At 39.1% G+C, this 18,130-nt stretch overlaps 1 protein-coding gene across 1 annotated transcript in view; it reads right to left on the bottom strand.

Annotated features, from left to right (window-relative positions):
- RIOK2 (RIO kinase 2) overlaps positions 1 to 17,103 on the bottom strand; it is a 29,061-nt gene extending 11,958 nt beyond the window's left edge. Inside the window, exons 1-6 of the mRNA XM_027838494.1 lie at positions 16,999 to 17,103; positions 14,102 to 14,240; positions 10,601 to 10,717; positions 7,735 to 7,910; positions 3,877 to 3,965; positions 3,088 to 3,279 (exon numbers count right to left, since the gene is read on the bottom strand). Coding sequence (XP_027694295.1) covers positions 3,088 to 3,279; positions 3,877 to 3,965; positions 7,735 to 7,910; positions 10,601 to 10,717; positions 14,102 to 14,240; positions 16,999 to 17,064 — 779 coding nt within the window. The 5' untranslated portion in view covers positions 17,065 to 17,103. The remainder of the gene's footprint in view (positions 1 to 3,087; positions 3,280 to 3,876; positions 3,966 to 7,734; positions 7,911 to 10,600; positions 10,718 to 14,101; positions 14,241 to 16,998) is intronic.
- Positions 17,104 to 18,130: the final 1,027 nt, after the last annotated feature.

Here is an 18,130-nt window from a genome sequence, read left to right as displayed (position 1 = left end):
TGTTATCCTGATTGTGTTTCCACAATACTTGAATTGTTTCTTTCTGGCTGCTTTTAATATTTTCTCCTTGACCTGGGAACTCTGGAATTTGGCTACAATATTCCTAGGAGTTTTCCTTTGGGGATCTCTTTCAGGAGAAGATCAGTGGATTCTTTCAATTTCTGTTTTGCCCTCTAGGTCTAAAATATCAGGGCAGTTTTCCTTGAAAATTTCTTGAAAGATGATGTCTAGGCTCTTTTTCTGATCATGGCTTTCAGAGAGTCCAATAATTTTTAAATTCTCTCTCCTGGATCTATTTTCCAGGTCAGTTGTTTTTCCAATGAGATATTTCACATTGTTTTCTAATTTTTCATTCTTTTGGATTTGTTTTACAGTGTCTTGATTTCTCATAAAGTCACTAGCTTCCAATTGCTCTATTCTAATTTTTAAGGAAGTATTTTCTTCAGTAATCTTTTGGACTTCCTTTTCCATTTGGCCAATTTGCTTTTTAAGGCATTTTCTCCTCATTGGCTTTTTGGACCTCTTTTGCCATTTGGGTGAGGCTATTTTTTAAGGTGTTATTTTCTTCAGTATTTTTTTGGGTCTCCCTTAGCAAGCTGTTGACTTGTTTTTCATGATTTTCTTGCATCACTCTCAGTTTTTCCTCTACTTCTCTTACTTGCTTCTAAAGATCTCTTTTGAGCTCTTCCAAGGCCTGGGACTGATTCATATTTTTCTTGGAGGCTTTGGATGTAGAAGCTTTGGCTTTGTTGTCTTCTTCTGGTTGTATGTTTTGATCTTCTTTGTCACCAAAGTAAGATAATATAGTCTGACTCTTTTTGCGCTGCTTACTCATGATCTCAGCCAATTTCCTGAGTTTTAAACTCTTTGTTAAGGTAAAAGTCTGCTTCCAATGTGAAGAGTGTACTGTCCCAAGCTTCGGGGGTTTGTACAGCTGTTTTCAGAGGTACTGCTAGGGAACTGTAAATTTTTAGTTCTTCCAAGGTGGTATGATAAGGGACGAGGTGTTTCCTCTCCACAGCCACAACAAGCTTCACCACACTAGCGATCCTCCTCGCCCCAGGACCGCCCCTCAGAACTATGATCCAGATCCAAGCACTGGTAAAGCAAGAGATTCCTGCCTCAGCACTGGCAAAGAGATCCTTGCAATCCCCCTCTGATCAGCCACTCGATTCCCCATCAGTCTGTGGGCTGGAAGCTCAGGAAACAGTCACTGCCCCATGCTGCGCTCCAGACTTGCGGCTGAGACCTAGCTCCTCTCTCACCGCAGTCACAGACTTTTCCCACTGACCTTCCACATTGTCTTTGGCGTTCCTGGGTTGAGAAATCTGGAAACGGCCACAGCTGCCTGCGATTTAGTCCTCTTGAGGCCTGCTCCAGGGTCACTGCAGCCTGCATGCCCACGCTGAACTGTGCTCCTCTCCCCGCCCGGCGCAATATACCTTTCTGATCAACCATCCAGGCCGTCTTCGGCTGCAGATTTGTTTCACTCTGTCTTTTTGTGGGTTCTGCTGCTTTAGAATTTGTTAGGAGCCATTTTTTTAGGTATTTGGAGGGCTTTGGGAGAGAGCTCAAGACAGTCACTGCTTTCCCTCCGCCATCTTGGCTCCGCCCCTCACAAAAGGTTACTTTGAAAAGGGGTCCACAGACTTTACCACACTACTAAAGGGGCCTACGATACAAAAAAAGTTAAGAACCCTCCTCTACGTCCTCTTGGTGCAGTATATTGTATTACAACACTGGAAGGTGAAGTAGAAAGAATATTAGTCTTGGATTAAAGAGATTTAGATTCAAAGTATGTCTCTGATAGTTCCTGTGTGACCACTCAACCTCTTTATTCATTAGATGCTATGAGTATAAATATTCTTAATAGAGATGACTCCCAGAGCTATATATCCAGCCTCAGCCTTTCCTGATCTCAAATGCCATATGTCCAAAAGAGAACTCATTATGATTATCCCCAAACCTACTTCTCGCTTCCAAATTTTCCCATTTTTAGGAGCACCATCAGTTTTCTAGTCTTCTGAGTTAATAACCTCCATTTATCCTTGCCTTCTCTCTCTGTCTCATCTTCTACATCGAACCAGTTGCCAAATCTTGCTGGTTTTTTTTTTACCTTTACATTTCTCAAATTAGACCCTTCCTCACTACTCACAAAGTTACAACCTCAGCTCAGGGCCTCATCACCTCTCAGCTTAACTATTACAATGGTTTCCTAACTGGTCTCACTGCTCAAAGGTTCTCCTTCCTCCAATCCATCCTCAAGAAAACTGTCAAAACGATTTTCCTTAAGTACAGGTCTGACCATATCATTCACCTAACCAATGAATTCCAATATCGAACTATTACTTCTAGGACAAAATACGAACTCTTCTGTTTGGATCTCAAAATTCTTTTGACATGGCCCTAACCTTAACTTTCCAACTTCAGATCCATGTCTCCCCTTCCCTCACTCTGGCCTTCTTGCTGTTCCTCACATGTGGTATAAATTGATCCTGTCCATTTATTACAGAAATAATTCATTAAAAGGAAAAAAAATGTCTAAAGAAGCAAAAATTGTGACTATTTTCATAGACAGGTAAATTAGCTTCAATCTAAAACCATGGCCTTCTCACTCAATGGAGTAACTGGAATTCTTGATTATAATTTTCTGATTTGAAGAAATATACATAGTTACATATATGTGTCCCCAAGAAAAATATATTCTCTTCCTCAGTTCCTACTACACTGAATCACATTTATACAGAGGATTAGTTTATATGATTAATAACAAAAATGATCCCTTCTAGGAGGGAAAAAAAATCTTAATTATTTTAAATGTTGGCAGTTTGAAATCTTCTGAAAAGGACACGTTTCCCCTCCATAATTCAACTTAATTCAGTTATGTGCAAGGCAGTTTTGAACTTTCAAAGCCTGATGGTAAATAACATGGAGAAGACTGAGGGAGGAAGTAGTCTAGGAGAAAACTCACAGGTTCTGGTGTCGGCAAATGCTATGATGGAAAACCAGGAAAGAACAGAAAGTAATCTTAAAAAGACTGATCAATAATCAACCTTAATTTTAACATCCAGACATTTCAGTACATACCATTCGGCATTTGGATGAGATGTTGAGACCATTTGTGGGAAGTCAATCATGGTTATGTGGTCATCTTTATCCAGCATGAGATTGAATTCATTGAAATCACCATGAATTAGTCCATGATTAGCAAGTTTAATAATTAGTTCCATCGCTTCATTATACACTGCTGCAGGATCTTCAATATGATGTACCTGGCACCTAATACCATTTAAAATGCAAGAAAAGCATTAATACAGACAATTTTAATTTATCACGTCTAAGAAGTCATACATACACGTGCTGTTTAATGTACTTGTATCACTTAAATGCTAATTTATTATTCGATTGTGATCATGATGGGAGTTTACTTGAAATTCAGTGAACAAAAGATTTTGAAGATACATTTAAAAATTTAGGGCACTTTTCTCAACCAGTATTCTAGAACAGAGATGTTAAACTTGCTGCCCTTGAGGCAGGAACCAGATAATACTAAAATTGGGGAATGCTTAACAAAAAACAAACAATACAATGTAGATGTTAATTTGTGGTTTTCTAAGTTAATATGCAGCCTGTAGGATCCTTTTCTATTTGAGTTTGACATCATTTTTCTAGATATATCAGTGTATTCTGAAATATGTTATGGCTATCAGGTATTATAAAGTCCCAATTTCAAACCAAAATTGAGTTTTCAATCTATTTTTATGTTCACTCTTTTAAAATCAATCTCTAAAATCACTAAAATAGTATTACAGTTAGTTCTTTAAAAAAATTAGAACTTTGTTTACTAAGAATTTATGCTTTAAAAATAATACTTACAAAGGGTAACCATTTATGAGTTCCATGACAACTGCATGTCGATTATAATCGATTGGTTTTGGAACTGGGAATTTCCTCTCATAGAGTGCCTGAAAGAATGAAAAGCACATAGAGCTAAAAAGAAGATCAACATTCAAAATGAGATATCAGTTCAGCTGATTAACACTTAGCTCCTTTTAGCCTCTACCCATTAAGCTTAGTTCTGTCCTCTGGAGATATACTAGTAGGTGGTGTTCCACATGAAAATCTTTCAAATATTTTGGGTCCTTTTCTGTCTAGCTTAAAAGTATGGTGTAACATATTTTCAGTTCTTTATTATGTGCTTCTACCAATGCAACCTAAGACAACACTGACTTTTGGGGAAACCACTTTCTACCATCGGTACATACTGAACTTGCAGCCAACCAAAACTGATTTTTTTCAATCCACATGAATTGCTATTAAGCACATTTCTCCCACTCTCTACTTCTGTTGCCAAGCATAAGTATAGGACATTTCTTGAAATGAAAGAATGGCAAAGGACTAATTTGGGATGCCAGTTTCCAATGAGATTATTTCTTTGCCAGCTGAATTTGATTTAGGGTAGAGAAATCACACTATTCTGGCTGTTATTCTTCTAACACTTGTGGTACCCTAGTCTCTAATTTATGATTTTGTTTGTTTGAACAATCTATTACAGGAATCAGCTGAGTGATAAGGTAGATACAGCACCTGACAGGGAGTTAGGAAGTCATGAGTTCAAATCCTATCTCAGACACTTAATAACATTGTAACGCAAGTCACTTAACCTTTCTCAGCCTCAATATCCTCATCTGTAAAATGAGGATAAAAATAGCACCTAGCTCACAGGATTGTTATAAGGATCAAATGAGATAACACATATAAAGTGCTTTGTAAACTTTAAAATGTTAAAAATAAATGCTATTAATAAAAAAGCATTTAAGCTTTATGCACTTATGCAGCTGAAGCCACTTACATATGCTGTCTTCCCTTTTTAGAATAAGTTCCTTGAAAGCAGTGACTATCTGGCTTTTCTATTTGTATCTCAAACATTTAGCAAAGGTTTTTGCACTGTAATCAAGAGCTAAGCAAATGCTTCTCCATTCAGTCATTAAGCACCTAGTATGTACCAAAATATTCACTTTATGGTTGTGCCAGTGTACCTACTTCTTACTTGGGGGCTTATAAAAAGATGCCATTTCTATCCAGTGGTCTCAAGACCTACATATATTTTAATGATATAGTAGCTAACACTTATATAATGCATTAAGATTTGCAAAGTGTATTTCATATATTGTCTCACTGGATCCTGACAACAACCCTATGAGATAGATGTTCCATCATTATTCCCATTTTGCAGATGACAAAACTGAAGCAGAGAGAATGACTTGCCCAGGGTCACAGAGCTAAGTAAATTTCAGAGAGGGGATATGAACTCAGGTCTTCTTTGTATCACGTCCAGCACTCTGTCCACTGCTCCACCTAGCTGCTTCAAGGTTTATGAACCATTCAGGAATTGTTCTTCATCTTCTGGTCAGTGTTTTTTCCTCCCTCTTTAGTAATATTAGTCTCACTGTGATGACAGAGTCTTGGCACAATAAACGATGGGGAATTGATTTTTAAAAGTAAAAATTTCCCCCCAAAGACAGTTCCTGGCAGCAGGGCTTGGTAGCAAAGTGGGGAGAGCTTGCTTATTCCTCATCCCTTAATCCAGCGAATGCGCTAACCCAACTTCAGCCCTGTGGCGAGGATTTCCAGGGTTGATGCCCTGACATTCACTGTTCTCTAAAATAAAATCTCAGAGATGTAAAGAACTTCAGACATGATCTAGTACAATCGATAAATCTGGACAAGAGCTGTCTCCTACAACATCTCCAGAATGGTTATCCAGGTTTTTTCCTAGATAATAAGCCTCTCTGAATTCAGTCCAAGATCATATTAGCTTTTTTAGTTCCCTCTGTGTCTCTGTTTATTTTCCCCATGCCTGTAATATTCTCAGCTCTAGTTCTATGTCTTAAATGATACAAACATTTATTAAGAGCTTATGTGCTGGTGACTGTGCTAAGCACTTAGTGACATAAAGAAAAACCATAAACAGTTCCTGTTCTTGAGGAGCTTACATTCCATTATGGGATACAGCATATAAATAAATATATATATATATATATACACACACACACACACACACACATATATAAAAATAATATATATTTGATACATATATATCAAAACATACAAAATATACACTAGTTTTAAGCGACAAATATGTTCCCCAAAAGTTGAAATTTAATAATTTAAAAGGTACTACAGAAGCTTCCTATACTTTAGAAATCATCTAGTCTATTATACCTCTCCTCTTTCCTAAATTTAGGTTTTAATTCCCCGGATTTTCTTTGGGGGAAGGCAACGGATAGAAGGCCTTGTTAAAGGTGTCATTGGACATAGTAGCTACTGAAAAAACCACCATCTTGCCTATAGAAGAATGGGAATATGGAGAAGGAAATGAGAGAGAAGGAGGGAAGGAATTTCAATTAAGTTGAAACCTGAGCAATTCAACTGTGCTAGGTAAAAAGCTTAGGCAAGTGAGGTCACAGAGGAAAACAATGTATCTTTCCAGACTTCCTGGCTATTACTCCCTTCTCCTGAACTCTGCCATCCAGCCAAACTGGCCTTCTTGCTGTTTTTAGAGCACTCTGTCTCCTACCTCCATACCTTTGTCCTGATCTTCCACAGACCTGAATGCACTCTCTCCTCACGTCTGCTTCCCAGATGCTGTCTCTTCCTTTAAGATGCAGCTCACGTACCATCGTCTTCATAAAGTCTACCTGTTATGTCCAAACTACCTTGTCTGCACCTTCTTTGTATATGTTTGTATTTGTTAGCTCTACATTTATGCTGCATATATTTTTACATGTCCTTGTTGTCTCCCTTGTCAGATGGAAGCTCACTGTGAGCAGGGATCCTTTCATTCTTCACACTTGCATCCTGCCCAGACACTAGCACACAGCCTGGCACATGGTAGGCACTTAATAAATACTTGCAGATGGCTGACTGAAAGAGATACAGTTTGAATTTGGCTATAATTCCCATGACATAGAGAAAAAAATTTTGCTTTTAAAAATCAATTCCCCACCGTTTGTTGTGCCAAGACTCTGTCATCACAATGAGACTAATATGGCTAAAGAGGGAGGAAAAAACACTGACCAGAAGATGAAGAACAATTCCTGAATGTTCAGAAACTTTGAAGCAGCCTGGCGGAGGAGTGGCCTTAAAGGAAACTTGTTTAAAATTTTGTTAATCAGATTTCATTCCACAGCCCAAAGAGAAGCTAAATCAAGTGGTGCTCTCCTTGCTTTTGCCTGACACTTCTGCAGATGCCAAGGTGATAAAATTACTTCTGGGCTCCGGGGCCTTAACATGCTGCCTGTTCTCTTTGTGTGGCCCAATCCTGACTCAAGGCAATACTCCATAAAGGAGCAAAAAGAGATCTCACTACTTCAGCCCTGCTACCTCATCACCACAAAATACCCATTTATGTGGGGGTGGATGCTGAGGAGCAGGAGGGCCTTTCTACAGTTTCACTCTCCATGGGTGGAGGCTGCTCACTTTAGCCTTATGGAATCTCTGAAAATCAGGGGATTTGTTTTTAGGAATCTTAGGAGATAAACTGGGAATCCAGATTTCTATATTTGTACCAATTAACTTGGCAATCAGACCCTCAAACCACAACATTAACACTATCCAGCTAGTCATAAGTGTATGTGTAGAAAATTTGTACCAATAATTATTTCAGACTGCTGCACAGAGTTAAGGAAGAAATATGCAAAACTGAGTGCAAATATTTATAATTAAAAGTACCTTCATATAGGCAAATTCCTTCATGGCAGACAAACGGGATAAATAAAGCCATGACATATTATGTCTGTGCTTGTGGTAATCACGTTTGTTTTTCAAATTACGGAATGAAGTCCTTCCTAGTCTGTGAAGCTTTAGTGCAAACTGTTTTTCCTCTTCATTTGCAACAATGTAAATATCTGTAGTTCAAAGAGTGAAAAAGTCATTATTATTACATGCAGAGTAATTTTTCCTCTTGAGTTACATCAATTCTAATATGCCATCATTACTTTATTTAAATTTCTGTTTCTGTAAAAATGACATTTTCTAATACAGGTAATTAGAAAGCCTATTGTCCACATTATGTCAATCTACAGCTGGAGGGACAACCTACAGAACTGGTCCTTCAGTATATGTATCTGGAAGAGACGACTTTTTGTCCTTCAGTTGCTTCAGTCATGTCTGACTCTTCATGACCCCATTTGGGTTTTCTTGGCAAAGATACTAGGTGGCTTGCCATTCCTTCTGCAGCTCATTTTACAGATGAGGAATTGGGGCAAATAGGATTAAGTGACTTGCCCAGGGTCATACAACTAGAAGGTATCCAGATTTGAACTCAGGAAGATGAGTCTTCCTGACAGCAGGCCCACACTCTATCCTCACTGTGGCACCTAGTGGTCCCTGAAGAGACACTGAGCAAAAAGTCTGGCCCAAAATCAAACAGGCAGAACAGAATGGGGCAGATAGCTTTTGAAAAACTGGTCAGAGTCTTTTCTCCCTGGGAAAAAAAAAAAAGAGCGATCTTTTGAATACCAGACACTGAACACACATCTTCAACCAATAAATAGTACTCTGAGAGAAATGGTATAAAGGATGTCATCAGAGATAGCTAGTTGCAACTGGTAAAGTAGGTGGGCCAGTCATGGAATGAGACAGGCAGATGACTGATAGTCCTCATGTTCCACTCATAACCAGGCAATGCCAAAAGCATTGCAGTGGTCTTTAAAGTGGGATGTGCTGCAAAGAAAACTTTTATTTATATTTATTATCTTAAATTAAGCTTTACTATTATGCAGACTGATAGCAGTACCCTCAGTTAGGCTGCATGTCAGACCATGTCAGTCATATATGTCTTGTATGACACATGAAGTTTTCTCAGGGAAGACTGAGGAGTTCCCTACCATAGAGGGATTAATGATGACTTTCACCTGTTGGTTCATTTTCAGCAAATTGTGATGTATTACAGTTTTCTGTGTTCCTGGGTAAGTGGATTTATGGATATTATCTAGTTATCTAAATTAGCCTTCAAAACAGACAAACGTTATAAGTAATGTTATAAAGAAATCTCTATAAGCACAAGAAAATGGCAGAGCTAACAATTTACTCCTATGAGCTGTCAGTCACATTATAAGGTTAAAAATGGTGATAAATCAATTAAGATCTGACAAGGCGGACAAAATAAATTTGAAATTGTCAAGATTATTTGAAATATAGATTTATGTCAATTATTACCAATGATGGACTTCACTCTGGGTGTACTTTGTAGTCTGCTTTAATAGCTATGGCTTTAAGGCCTATAAAGTGCTTTACACGTTATTTTTTTTTTTAGTTTGATTCTCACAATTCCATGAGCTAAGTATTATATACTTGAATTTTACAGATAAACTGTGTTTCAGAGGAGTAAAATGATGTCACAGCTTGTAAGGGTAAAAGGATTGGCCTATTTTCCTAGAATTAAGAGCACAAGTCCAATGCACTAAAGACTAGAAATTCCTTTAGTGTTATTTTTAGAACAGTTTTTATGTACATTCTATGACACCACAAGACAGGCCTGCATAACTTGTAACCTGCCAAAGGATTTCCGGTGGCCCGTGAAAAATGTAGAGGAAAATATCCTGCCTGAGGGCTGCTTATGGCCCACAGGCCACAGGCTGTGCAGGCCTGCTATAAAACTGTTCAAATGAAAATATTTATGGTCCTTGGATATTCACTTATTCTGAATATCCTCACTGGATTGTAACTGCTTGTTAAAAGATATTTATAATAGTTTAGTATCATGACAAAATTTAAGAGTAATTTTTTTAAAATAAAGAAAAACAAAATGATTATGTTTGAAGACAATATACTAGAATACTCACAAATAGAGTAGCTTTAACTTGAAGACTTGTACGAACTGATGCAAAGTGAAATGAGCAGAACCAGGAGAACAACTTAGACAATAATAGCAATATTGTGAAGGTAATCAACTGTGAAATATTCTGTAACTGACACAATGAGTCACCACAATGATGAATCATGTTATTCACTTCCAGACAGAGAGTGGATGGACTCAAGAGTGCAGAATGAAGCATATTTTCTTCTATTTCTTTCTTTTTTTTTGAGGGGTGGGGGGGGAAGTAGCTAATGTGGGAATTTGTTTTATATATACATATTTTTAATAGTTCCCTCCCCCCTTACCTTCTTTATGGCTGGAGGGAAAAAAATTTGGAACTGGAAATTAAAAACAAAACAAAAACAAAAAAAACAAACAACAAACCCATGAATAGCTTTTAGGGTTTTTTATAGGCTTTTTAATCTTGGCTTTGCTACTAACTATCTGTGTGACCTTAAACAAGTGATTTCACCTTTCTGGGCCAACATTTTCTTCATCTATAAAATAGACAAGATGACCTCTAACCCTTATGGCTCTAAGTCTATGGCACTAATTATTAATATCTGGAAAAAAATTTATAACTCAGAAAACTAAAGAAGTCTTTCTTTTATTTTCTATACAGATACCAGTCTATTTATACACTGATACATAGCAGAAGAAAGAGAAAAAAGAATAAAGGAGAAGGGAAGCTAATAAAAAAAAAAAAAAAGAAAGGAATTCAACATTTCAGAAAATTACCTGATTCTTTGCCAACACCCATCTGGTTTCCAACAGAGTCAACCACCTGTCTTGAAGAAAGCGCTTTCAAAGCGAGGTAATCATAACCTGCATTTGTCAATCGATAGCCTTGGACAGCTGAAAAAGGAAAAAAAGAAAATTCTTTTTAGTTACATACTTGCTCTATAATCATGTCTGTTAATGGGTTCTAATTCTTATGTTATTCTCACTTTCTAAAATATATACTTTTTCCTTGAGGATCTCTTGATGAAGTTTTAATATTACTGTTTTTTTTCTTCTAAACACAGAAGCTATACTACATACTTTTTTTTGGGATGTATTCTGTTTATGTTAAAAAGCATTACTTACATTGACCTTAAAGGCATTTGCCTATCCTTTATATCCACCTGACACTAATTATCATTTAGCAGCTACAATGTATTATCATATTTTTAGTAACAGCTCATATTCATATATGTTTCTCAAGACTTACAAAGCACTTTCCTTACAACTACTATTATTTTGCAAATGAGAAAACTGAGGGACAGTGAACTGAAGAGACTTGCCTGGGGTCACAGGACTAGAACCAGGACTTGAAACCACATTTTCTGATTTTTAGATAAGTATGTGTTTTCTATTATATCATACTGATGCTCCCATAATATTCCATAATGTTGACGTATGAGTTTGTTCATCCATTCTCTATTTAGTTTTGAAATCAAGAATAATGAGGCTCTATCTCCAGTTAGACAGTCTTATGTTTTGGTAATGGTTCTAGTTTATATTTAAAAAGTAGAAATTACTGTTTTTATAATTTGCACTGTACTGTCAGTTTGTCTTCCCCAAAGAATTCAATGCACATTGAAACCATTAGATGAAAGGCTGTACAAATATCATTTATCCAACTTCTATAGTTGAGGAAACTAAGGCTAACTGACTTGCCTAAGGTCATAAGAGGTAGAAAGTAACAGTCACAACTAAAGCCCAGGGCTTTGATTTAACTATAACGCTCTTTTCAGATTGTTGGATTTGAGTGCCTGAGAAATGTACGTAAGGCAGGTGTGGAAAATACGAAAGAGAAGAAAGACAGTCTCTGCCCTCGTGAACTTTAGTCTAGTAATAGAGATAAAATAATATGTACATAATTCCTCGTATTGTACAGGCCATCTCATGTTCCTACTCTGTTGTTGAGAATTCTACTCTCTACTTTAGATTTTCTCATGACCATTCTATTTTCTTACATTCAGAAAAACCTGGCTTTCCTCAGGAGCTCCCTCGTCTGTTGTCTCTTTTCAGTACTGGCTGTTCCTTCTTTCACACACTGAGTCAGAAGGAACCAAAATACACATTGCTGTCCACTACTCCCCTGCTGCTTTCAGATTCTCCGCCTTCAAGGATCACTCTGTTGGACTATATCATGTACCTGGTTCTTGTCATCTGGCACTTCCAGGGTCACTCTCACACTTTTCTTGAGGAATTCAGTCTTTATCTCCACATACTTCTTAATGTCCCTTTGAATATTCTCAATTCCCATGACCACCAGGGATCTCACCACCACTCTAAACTGTGCCACCTCCGTGATTTTGAACTCTAAAACTATTCCTCTCAATCATAATATACTACCCTTGAATTTCTTCCTCTGCTTTTCTGTTCTGAGGACTAGTTTTGTCCTCATTCTGACCTCAATTCTACTCCTTGAGGATCTCCTAGTTTTTCACCCCTCCTTTGGCTTCACTTTCTTCTTCTCACAGTAATTATACTATTAATCAGTTATCCAGTTAAACACAGTCCTAGAGCCCCAATCTCTAGCCAATATTCTTCTGCAGTTTACACCTTGCCAATTACAAAGTCTGGGTAACCCCCACCATCCACCTTCTCTGCTTTTACTCCTGTGGTACTCTAAGCCACTACAGGAATTCACACAGCTATTCTTACTGAGTTCATAAGGAATTTATGTTACTTAATCGCAACCAAGCCCACACTATAATCCTTTGGAGATAATATCTGTGTTAACTACTTCAAGGAGTTACACTAAGGATCAAATAAGATAACACTGTAGAGTCAAAGTGCTACATATATGTCATTTATTCCCTGATACTCATATTATTTACAGCAGCTGTTCCAAATCTTTTCCTAAAGCCCCTAGTATTATTCATCCTGTCTTTCAACAGATGGCCTTCCTGCCCACTTTGCTGAGAAAACCCTGGCCATTCATTTTGAATCTTCATTTCCCCTACCTTACATCTCACCCATCTTTTCTCCTTTGTTCTAATCTCTAAGAGGTAGTCCTTTCTGACATAGCCAACCACAGTATGTCTGCCCCTGATCCCACCTCTTCCTCCAGGAACAGGCCCTAGCAGTCATTCTCATCACCCTTCCCTTCGTCCATCTCCCCCTTTCTACTACTTCTTCCACACTCCTTACAAACATCTGCAGCCTTCTCTCATGATGTTGAAAAGTAGGCCACTAGGTGGACTGAGTGTGTGCTGTTCTATCTCTTTCAAGAGGAGCTAAGGATGCGTGTATAAACACTGCAAGAAAGGAAATTTAGATTTATATGAGGCAGGTTGAAAGATCAAAGCAGAAATGTTTATTAGGATTATGGTGAAGTATGGTGAACTTTTTATAATGACTTCTTGGAAATTTTTCAATACTGCTAGGAAAGTCTTACTATTCAGTGTTTATAATAAATATTTTTTTAATATTAAAAAAACAAATAAACACTAAAACTTCTAAAAATAGCCCTAAACTCCCAGAGACTTTAAGCAGATCTTTGGAGACAAATATGAACAATAAAACATGAAGCTTTTAACATTTTTTTCTAGGTGCTATCTAAATAATGGCAAGAGGTAGCAAAGTATAAATGATATATATGATAAGAGTTATAAATGATAAGAGTTCTGGATTTAAAGTCTGAAAGATCAGGACTCAAATCTAGCTACATAATTCTGGGCGAGTCACTTAAATTCTAAAACAGGTTCTTAACCTAGGGTCCAGTGAACTAGCTTTCAAAAAACATTCTGATAACTAATTACAAACAACTGTTCCCCTTATAATCCTATGTATTTTGTGCATTTAAAACATTACTCTGGGGCAGATAGGTGGCCCAATGGATAGAGCTCTGGACTTGGAGTCAGGAAGACCAGAGTTCAAATCCAGCCTCAGACACATAACATTTACTAGCTGTGTGACCCTGGGCAAGTCACTTGACCCTGACTGCCTCACCAAAAAGCAAAAAAACCCAACCAAACAAAAAAACTCAACATTATTTAGATGTTTATAGGCTCTACCAGACTGCCAAAAAGGTCCACTGACACAAAATATGTCAGGAATCCTTGTCCTATGTTATCTTCCTATGTAAACTCTTGGATTTACCCACAAAGTCAGAAAGGGAGGCTGACCCACATCATCTTAAGGAGTTGGCTATGTTGAGAAAAATCAGATTCTTTTCACATTAAAAAATCCAAAAAAAGCATGTCAATGTTACATATGCATTCATAAAATGAGCTGTATAATACTTACTTTTCGTTCGTTCATAAGCTAAGAGTTTATGTTTTGCCAGTTCTCTCAAAATCTTATTACAACCACCATGTTTAAGGCTGGCTATGGAGGCAATCAAACTGCAAGGAACTATTTCATGGTTCTTCATGCCCATTTCGACCTGAAGTTAAAAACACACAACAAATAACAACACATATGCAGCTTCTAAAATGATTCTTCTCTAACTGCTAAAACAAACACAAATGTATCATCTCAGCTCTTTTAAAATGTCTTGTTTTACTTAATGCACTAGAAGCTGAGATGTACAAAAAAAGGGCAAGTTTTTAAATGATATAAATCTTGAGACTAAGAACTTTAAAATAGATTTTTTAAAAAGCCACAAAACGACTCACTACTGCAAAAGCTGGGTAACTTAAGTTCAAATTACCTAAGTGACTTTTAGCTTTACAAGATAATCTAGGGCAGGAAGGCTGATATATAACCCTTCTATTTCCCCCAACACATAAACACACAAACAAGAACACTTGAAAGCTTAGCTCAGTGCCTGGCATACAGCAAGTGCTTAATGAATGTTTACTGGTTCAAAGAACTCCTTTGAAGACAGATTGTGTGAAGATGGTGGAATAAGGCAGGAAATTATCTGGCTCTCTCAAACTGCTTAAAACAACACCTCAAATTGAATTTTAGAATGGCAAAAATAGTTCAAAAATTAGGGTAAAGCAGTTGTCCAGCCCAAGATAACTTAGGACAATAGGGAAAGATCTGACCCACAAAGTGGTGCTACAGCTAGAGTGAAATGCTTTGGTAACCAAAGCAAGCCTTGGGGGCAGTTGTATCAGCTTAGGGAAATTTCACCCAGGCAAGTTGGGGTGGATGGGCAGTGATCAAGGGAAGATTGCAGGGGGTGGGATGTAGTCCCTCCGCTGACAGTGGACATGGGGCCCAGATGCTTAGATGCGGTTCCAGGCTGTGGCTATGGGAGGAGCAGCAATGTGCACATTTGGGTGAGTAAGATCAGAGAGGTGGGGCTCTGCTCATGGAGAGGTCTGGATGTGGTCACTCACAGGAACATCAGTTCCAGGGCAGAGGGGTGAATGGATATTTGGGCAGTGGTGCATTTCCAGGATTTCGAGGAGTAAGAGCATTTGGGGCGGCAGTGGTGATGGGGTTGGTGGTGGTGGTATGGGTTTGCTGGTCTTGGCTCAGGAACAAAAAAGAGTACCTGTTGGATACAACTAATTTCGTAATCTCATTTTTATGAAATTCAGGGCCCTGAACCCTACTTGTCCCCCTCCCAATTTGACTGAAACTCACTTCTTCCCCCTACCTTAACAGAAAGTCAACAGCCAAGAAACAGACCATTAAAAAAAAAAAGAACCCGGCCATATATAGTAACTATGGTGATAGAGATCAGGGTTCAAATTCAGAAAACAATAAAGTCAAAACAGCTACTTGTAAAGCTTCAAAGAGAATGTAAAATGGTCACAAGCCCCAGAAGAATTCTTGGAAAAGCTTAAAAAGGACTTTAAAAATCAAGTAAGAGAGGTAGAGGGAAAACTGGGACAAGAAATAAAAGTAATGTAAGAAAATTATGAACAGTTAGAAAAAGAGGTCCAAAAACTTACTTAAAAAAATAACTCCTTAAAAATTACAATTGGGCAAAGGGAAGCTAATGACTTCATAAGACATCAAGAAATAATAAAACAAAATCAAAAGAATGAAAAAATTGAAGACATCATAAAATATTTTATTAGAAAAAAAGGACCTGGAAAACAAATTAAGGTGAGATAATATAAGAATTGTTGGATCACCTGAAAGTCATGATCAAAACAACTGTCCAGACATACTTAAAGAAATTATTAAGGAAAATGACCTAAGTTAAGAACTGGAGAGTAAAACAGGAATTGAAAAAAATTCACCCATTGCTACCTGAAAAAGATCCCAAAATGAAAACTCACAGGAACATTACAGCTAAGTTTCAAAGCTCTGAGGTTAAGGAGAAAACATAACAAGCAACTAGAAAGAATTCAACTATTGTGGAGCTACAGTGGAAATAACACAAGATTTAGCAGCTTCTACATTTCAAAAGGCATGGAACATGGGATTCTGAAAAGCAAAGGAGCTAGATTTGCAACCAAGAATAACCTATCCAGCAAAGCAGAGTGTGAAATGGACATTTAATGAATTTAAAGGATTTTTAGGCATTCTTGGGGAAAAGATCAGAACATCTATTGATACTAAGTGTCTAAGGTTAGATCTGAACTTAGGACTATGAGTCTTCCTGGCTTCAGGACAGGCACCTCGCTGCCCCTTAGCACAGTGTCTGACAAAATAAGAGGTGCTTAGAAAATGTTAGTTGACTGATTTAACCTCTGTTTCCTCATCTGGAAAATGGGAAGGAAAACAACAGTCCCTGTCTCTCGCAGGGTAACTGTGAGGAGCACAGGAGAGAACACACGTGAGGGGCATCGCAAACCTTCAAGTGTTTCATACACGACTGTTGAGCCCGGAAGCTCGAGGGGCCGGTCCCGGGGCCCCCGGGGGCGGGGCGGGATTCCGCACTTAACGGATGAGCGTGCCCCCTCCCCCGCCCGCTCCCCGCACTTCTCCCAGTTCTGCTCGCCCCCGCCGTGCCCCCCGCTCTGCCCTCCTGCCGTGCATCCCCCCGCCCCCAGCCGTGTCCCCCGCCCGCTCCCTGCCGGTTGCCGCCCAGCCGATCCAAACGACCCGGGGCCTGGGAACGCCGGGCAGCCACAAGTGCCCGCCCATTTTTTCCGGGACAGTCTGTCCCGGTGGATTCGCTCCCTTCCTCCTGCAGGCCCGGATCCCCGGCCCGCGCCCGACGGAAGAAAGCCGAGAGGCCGCACCCGCTGGGCTGGGGTCCGGAGATGTCGGGGCCGGCGCACCCCGGGTCTTACCGCGGTCAGAACCCTGAAGTCGTCCCGTGACAGGTAGCGCAGCTTGGCCACGTTCACCTTCCCCATGGCTGCTCCAAGAAACAGCGAGCGAGAGAATGCACCCAGCGCGCGTGCGCGAGCGAGAAGGCGTCTCGGGCGCATGCGTCCTTTGGCTGCCAGGTCCTTGTCGATATATAAAACCACTTGATTTCCCTTTCAAATGAAAAATAAGCAGTCTTCTTTTTATCGGGGAGCGGGCAAGTTTAGTGTTTGTTACGGTTCATCAAAGAATCGGAACTTAATCCATGGATGTAAAAATGTGCTCTTTCTGGAAGGATTCTTCTTTTTAATCTGCCAGTATTGGCTACCTAGGTGAAGGGTCCTTCCGGGGCGGGCCCGGGAGATTGACTAGTGGTGGGCGGAGCAGTTTTTTTCAGGTTAGCTTCTATTGCTGCCGCCTGGCACCGTGGTCTCCTGAAGAGGCTGAGAGAGACAAAGACAAGGCTGAGGGCTTTGGACTTAGAGAAGCTAAGGTAAATAAATGAATAATAAAATAAAATCAACCTGGAGGAAAAGTCAAGGCCCCTGGTAGCACCTGCCCGGATAAAATGCTGGTCAGAGTGGTTTAGACTCACCGTTATGTGCTGGAAAGGGGGTGGATTTGGAAGTACTGATTCGAATCCTGGAGGTGACATTTACCAGCTTGTGCATGCTGGGCAAATCGTGACACCTCTCTCAGCCCAATTCTAATCCCCATCTGTAAAATGGGGGTCAGAACCCTTTTTCTTGCAAAGGAGTTGCACATTGTGAAGCTTAAAACACAATGTAAATGGAGTTTTCTAGTGAAGCAGCATGGAGCAGCTGTGGGTGGCTGGATGTGGAGTGCAGAAGACCTAATTTAAATCCTGTCTCAGATACTTACCATCTAGGTGACTCAGGGCAAGTTGTTTAACCTCTCTGTGCCCGAGTTTTCTTTCTCTGTAAAAGGAAGTAGGGGAGTGGATTCCATAATCTTTTAAAGTCCCTTCCAGCTCTAAATCTATGATCCTGTTGCCTTTAGGATCAAATATAAAATGTTCTCTTTGGTATTCAACTCCTTTATTAACCTAGCACCCTCCTACCTTTCCAGTTTTCTTACACCTTCATTCCTGAC

The sequence above is a fragment of the Vombatus ursinus genome, unplaced genomic scaffold (assembly GCF_900497805.2).
Source record: "Vombatus ursinus unplaced genomic scaffold, bare-nosed wombat genome assembly UNPS02014828.1, whole genome shotgun sequence".
In the NCBI taxonomy this organism is placed as follows: domain Eukaryota; kingdom Metazoa; phylum Chordata; class Mammalia; order Diprotodontia; family Vombatidae; genus Vombatus; species Vombatus ursinus.
This window is presented reverse-complemented; position numbering and strand designations above follow the sequence as displayed.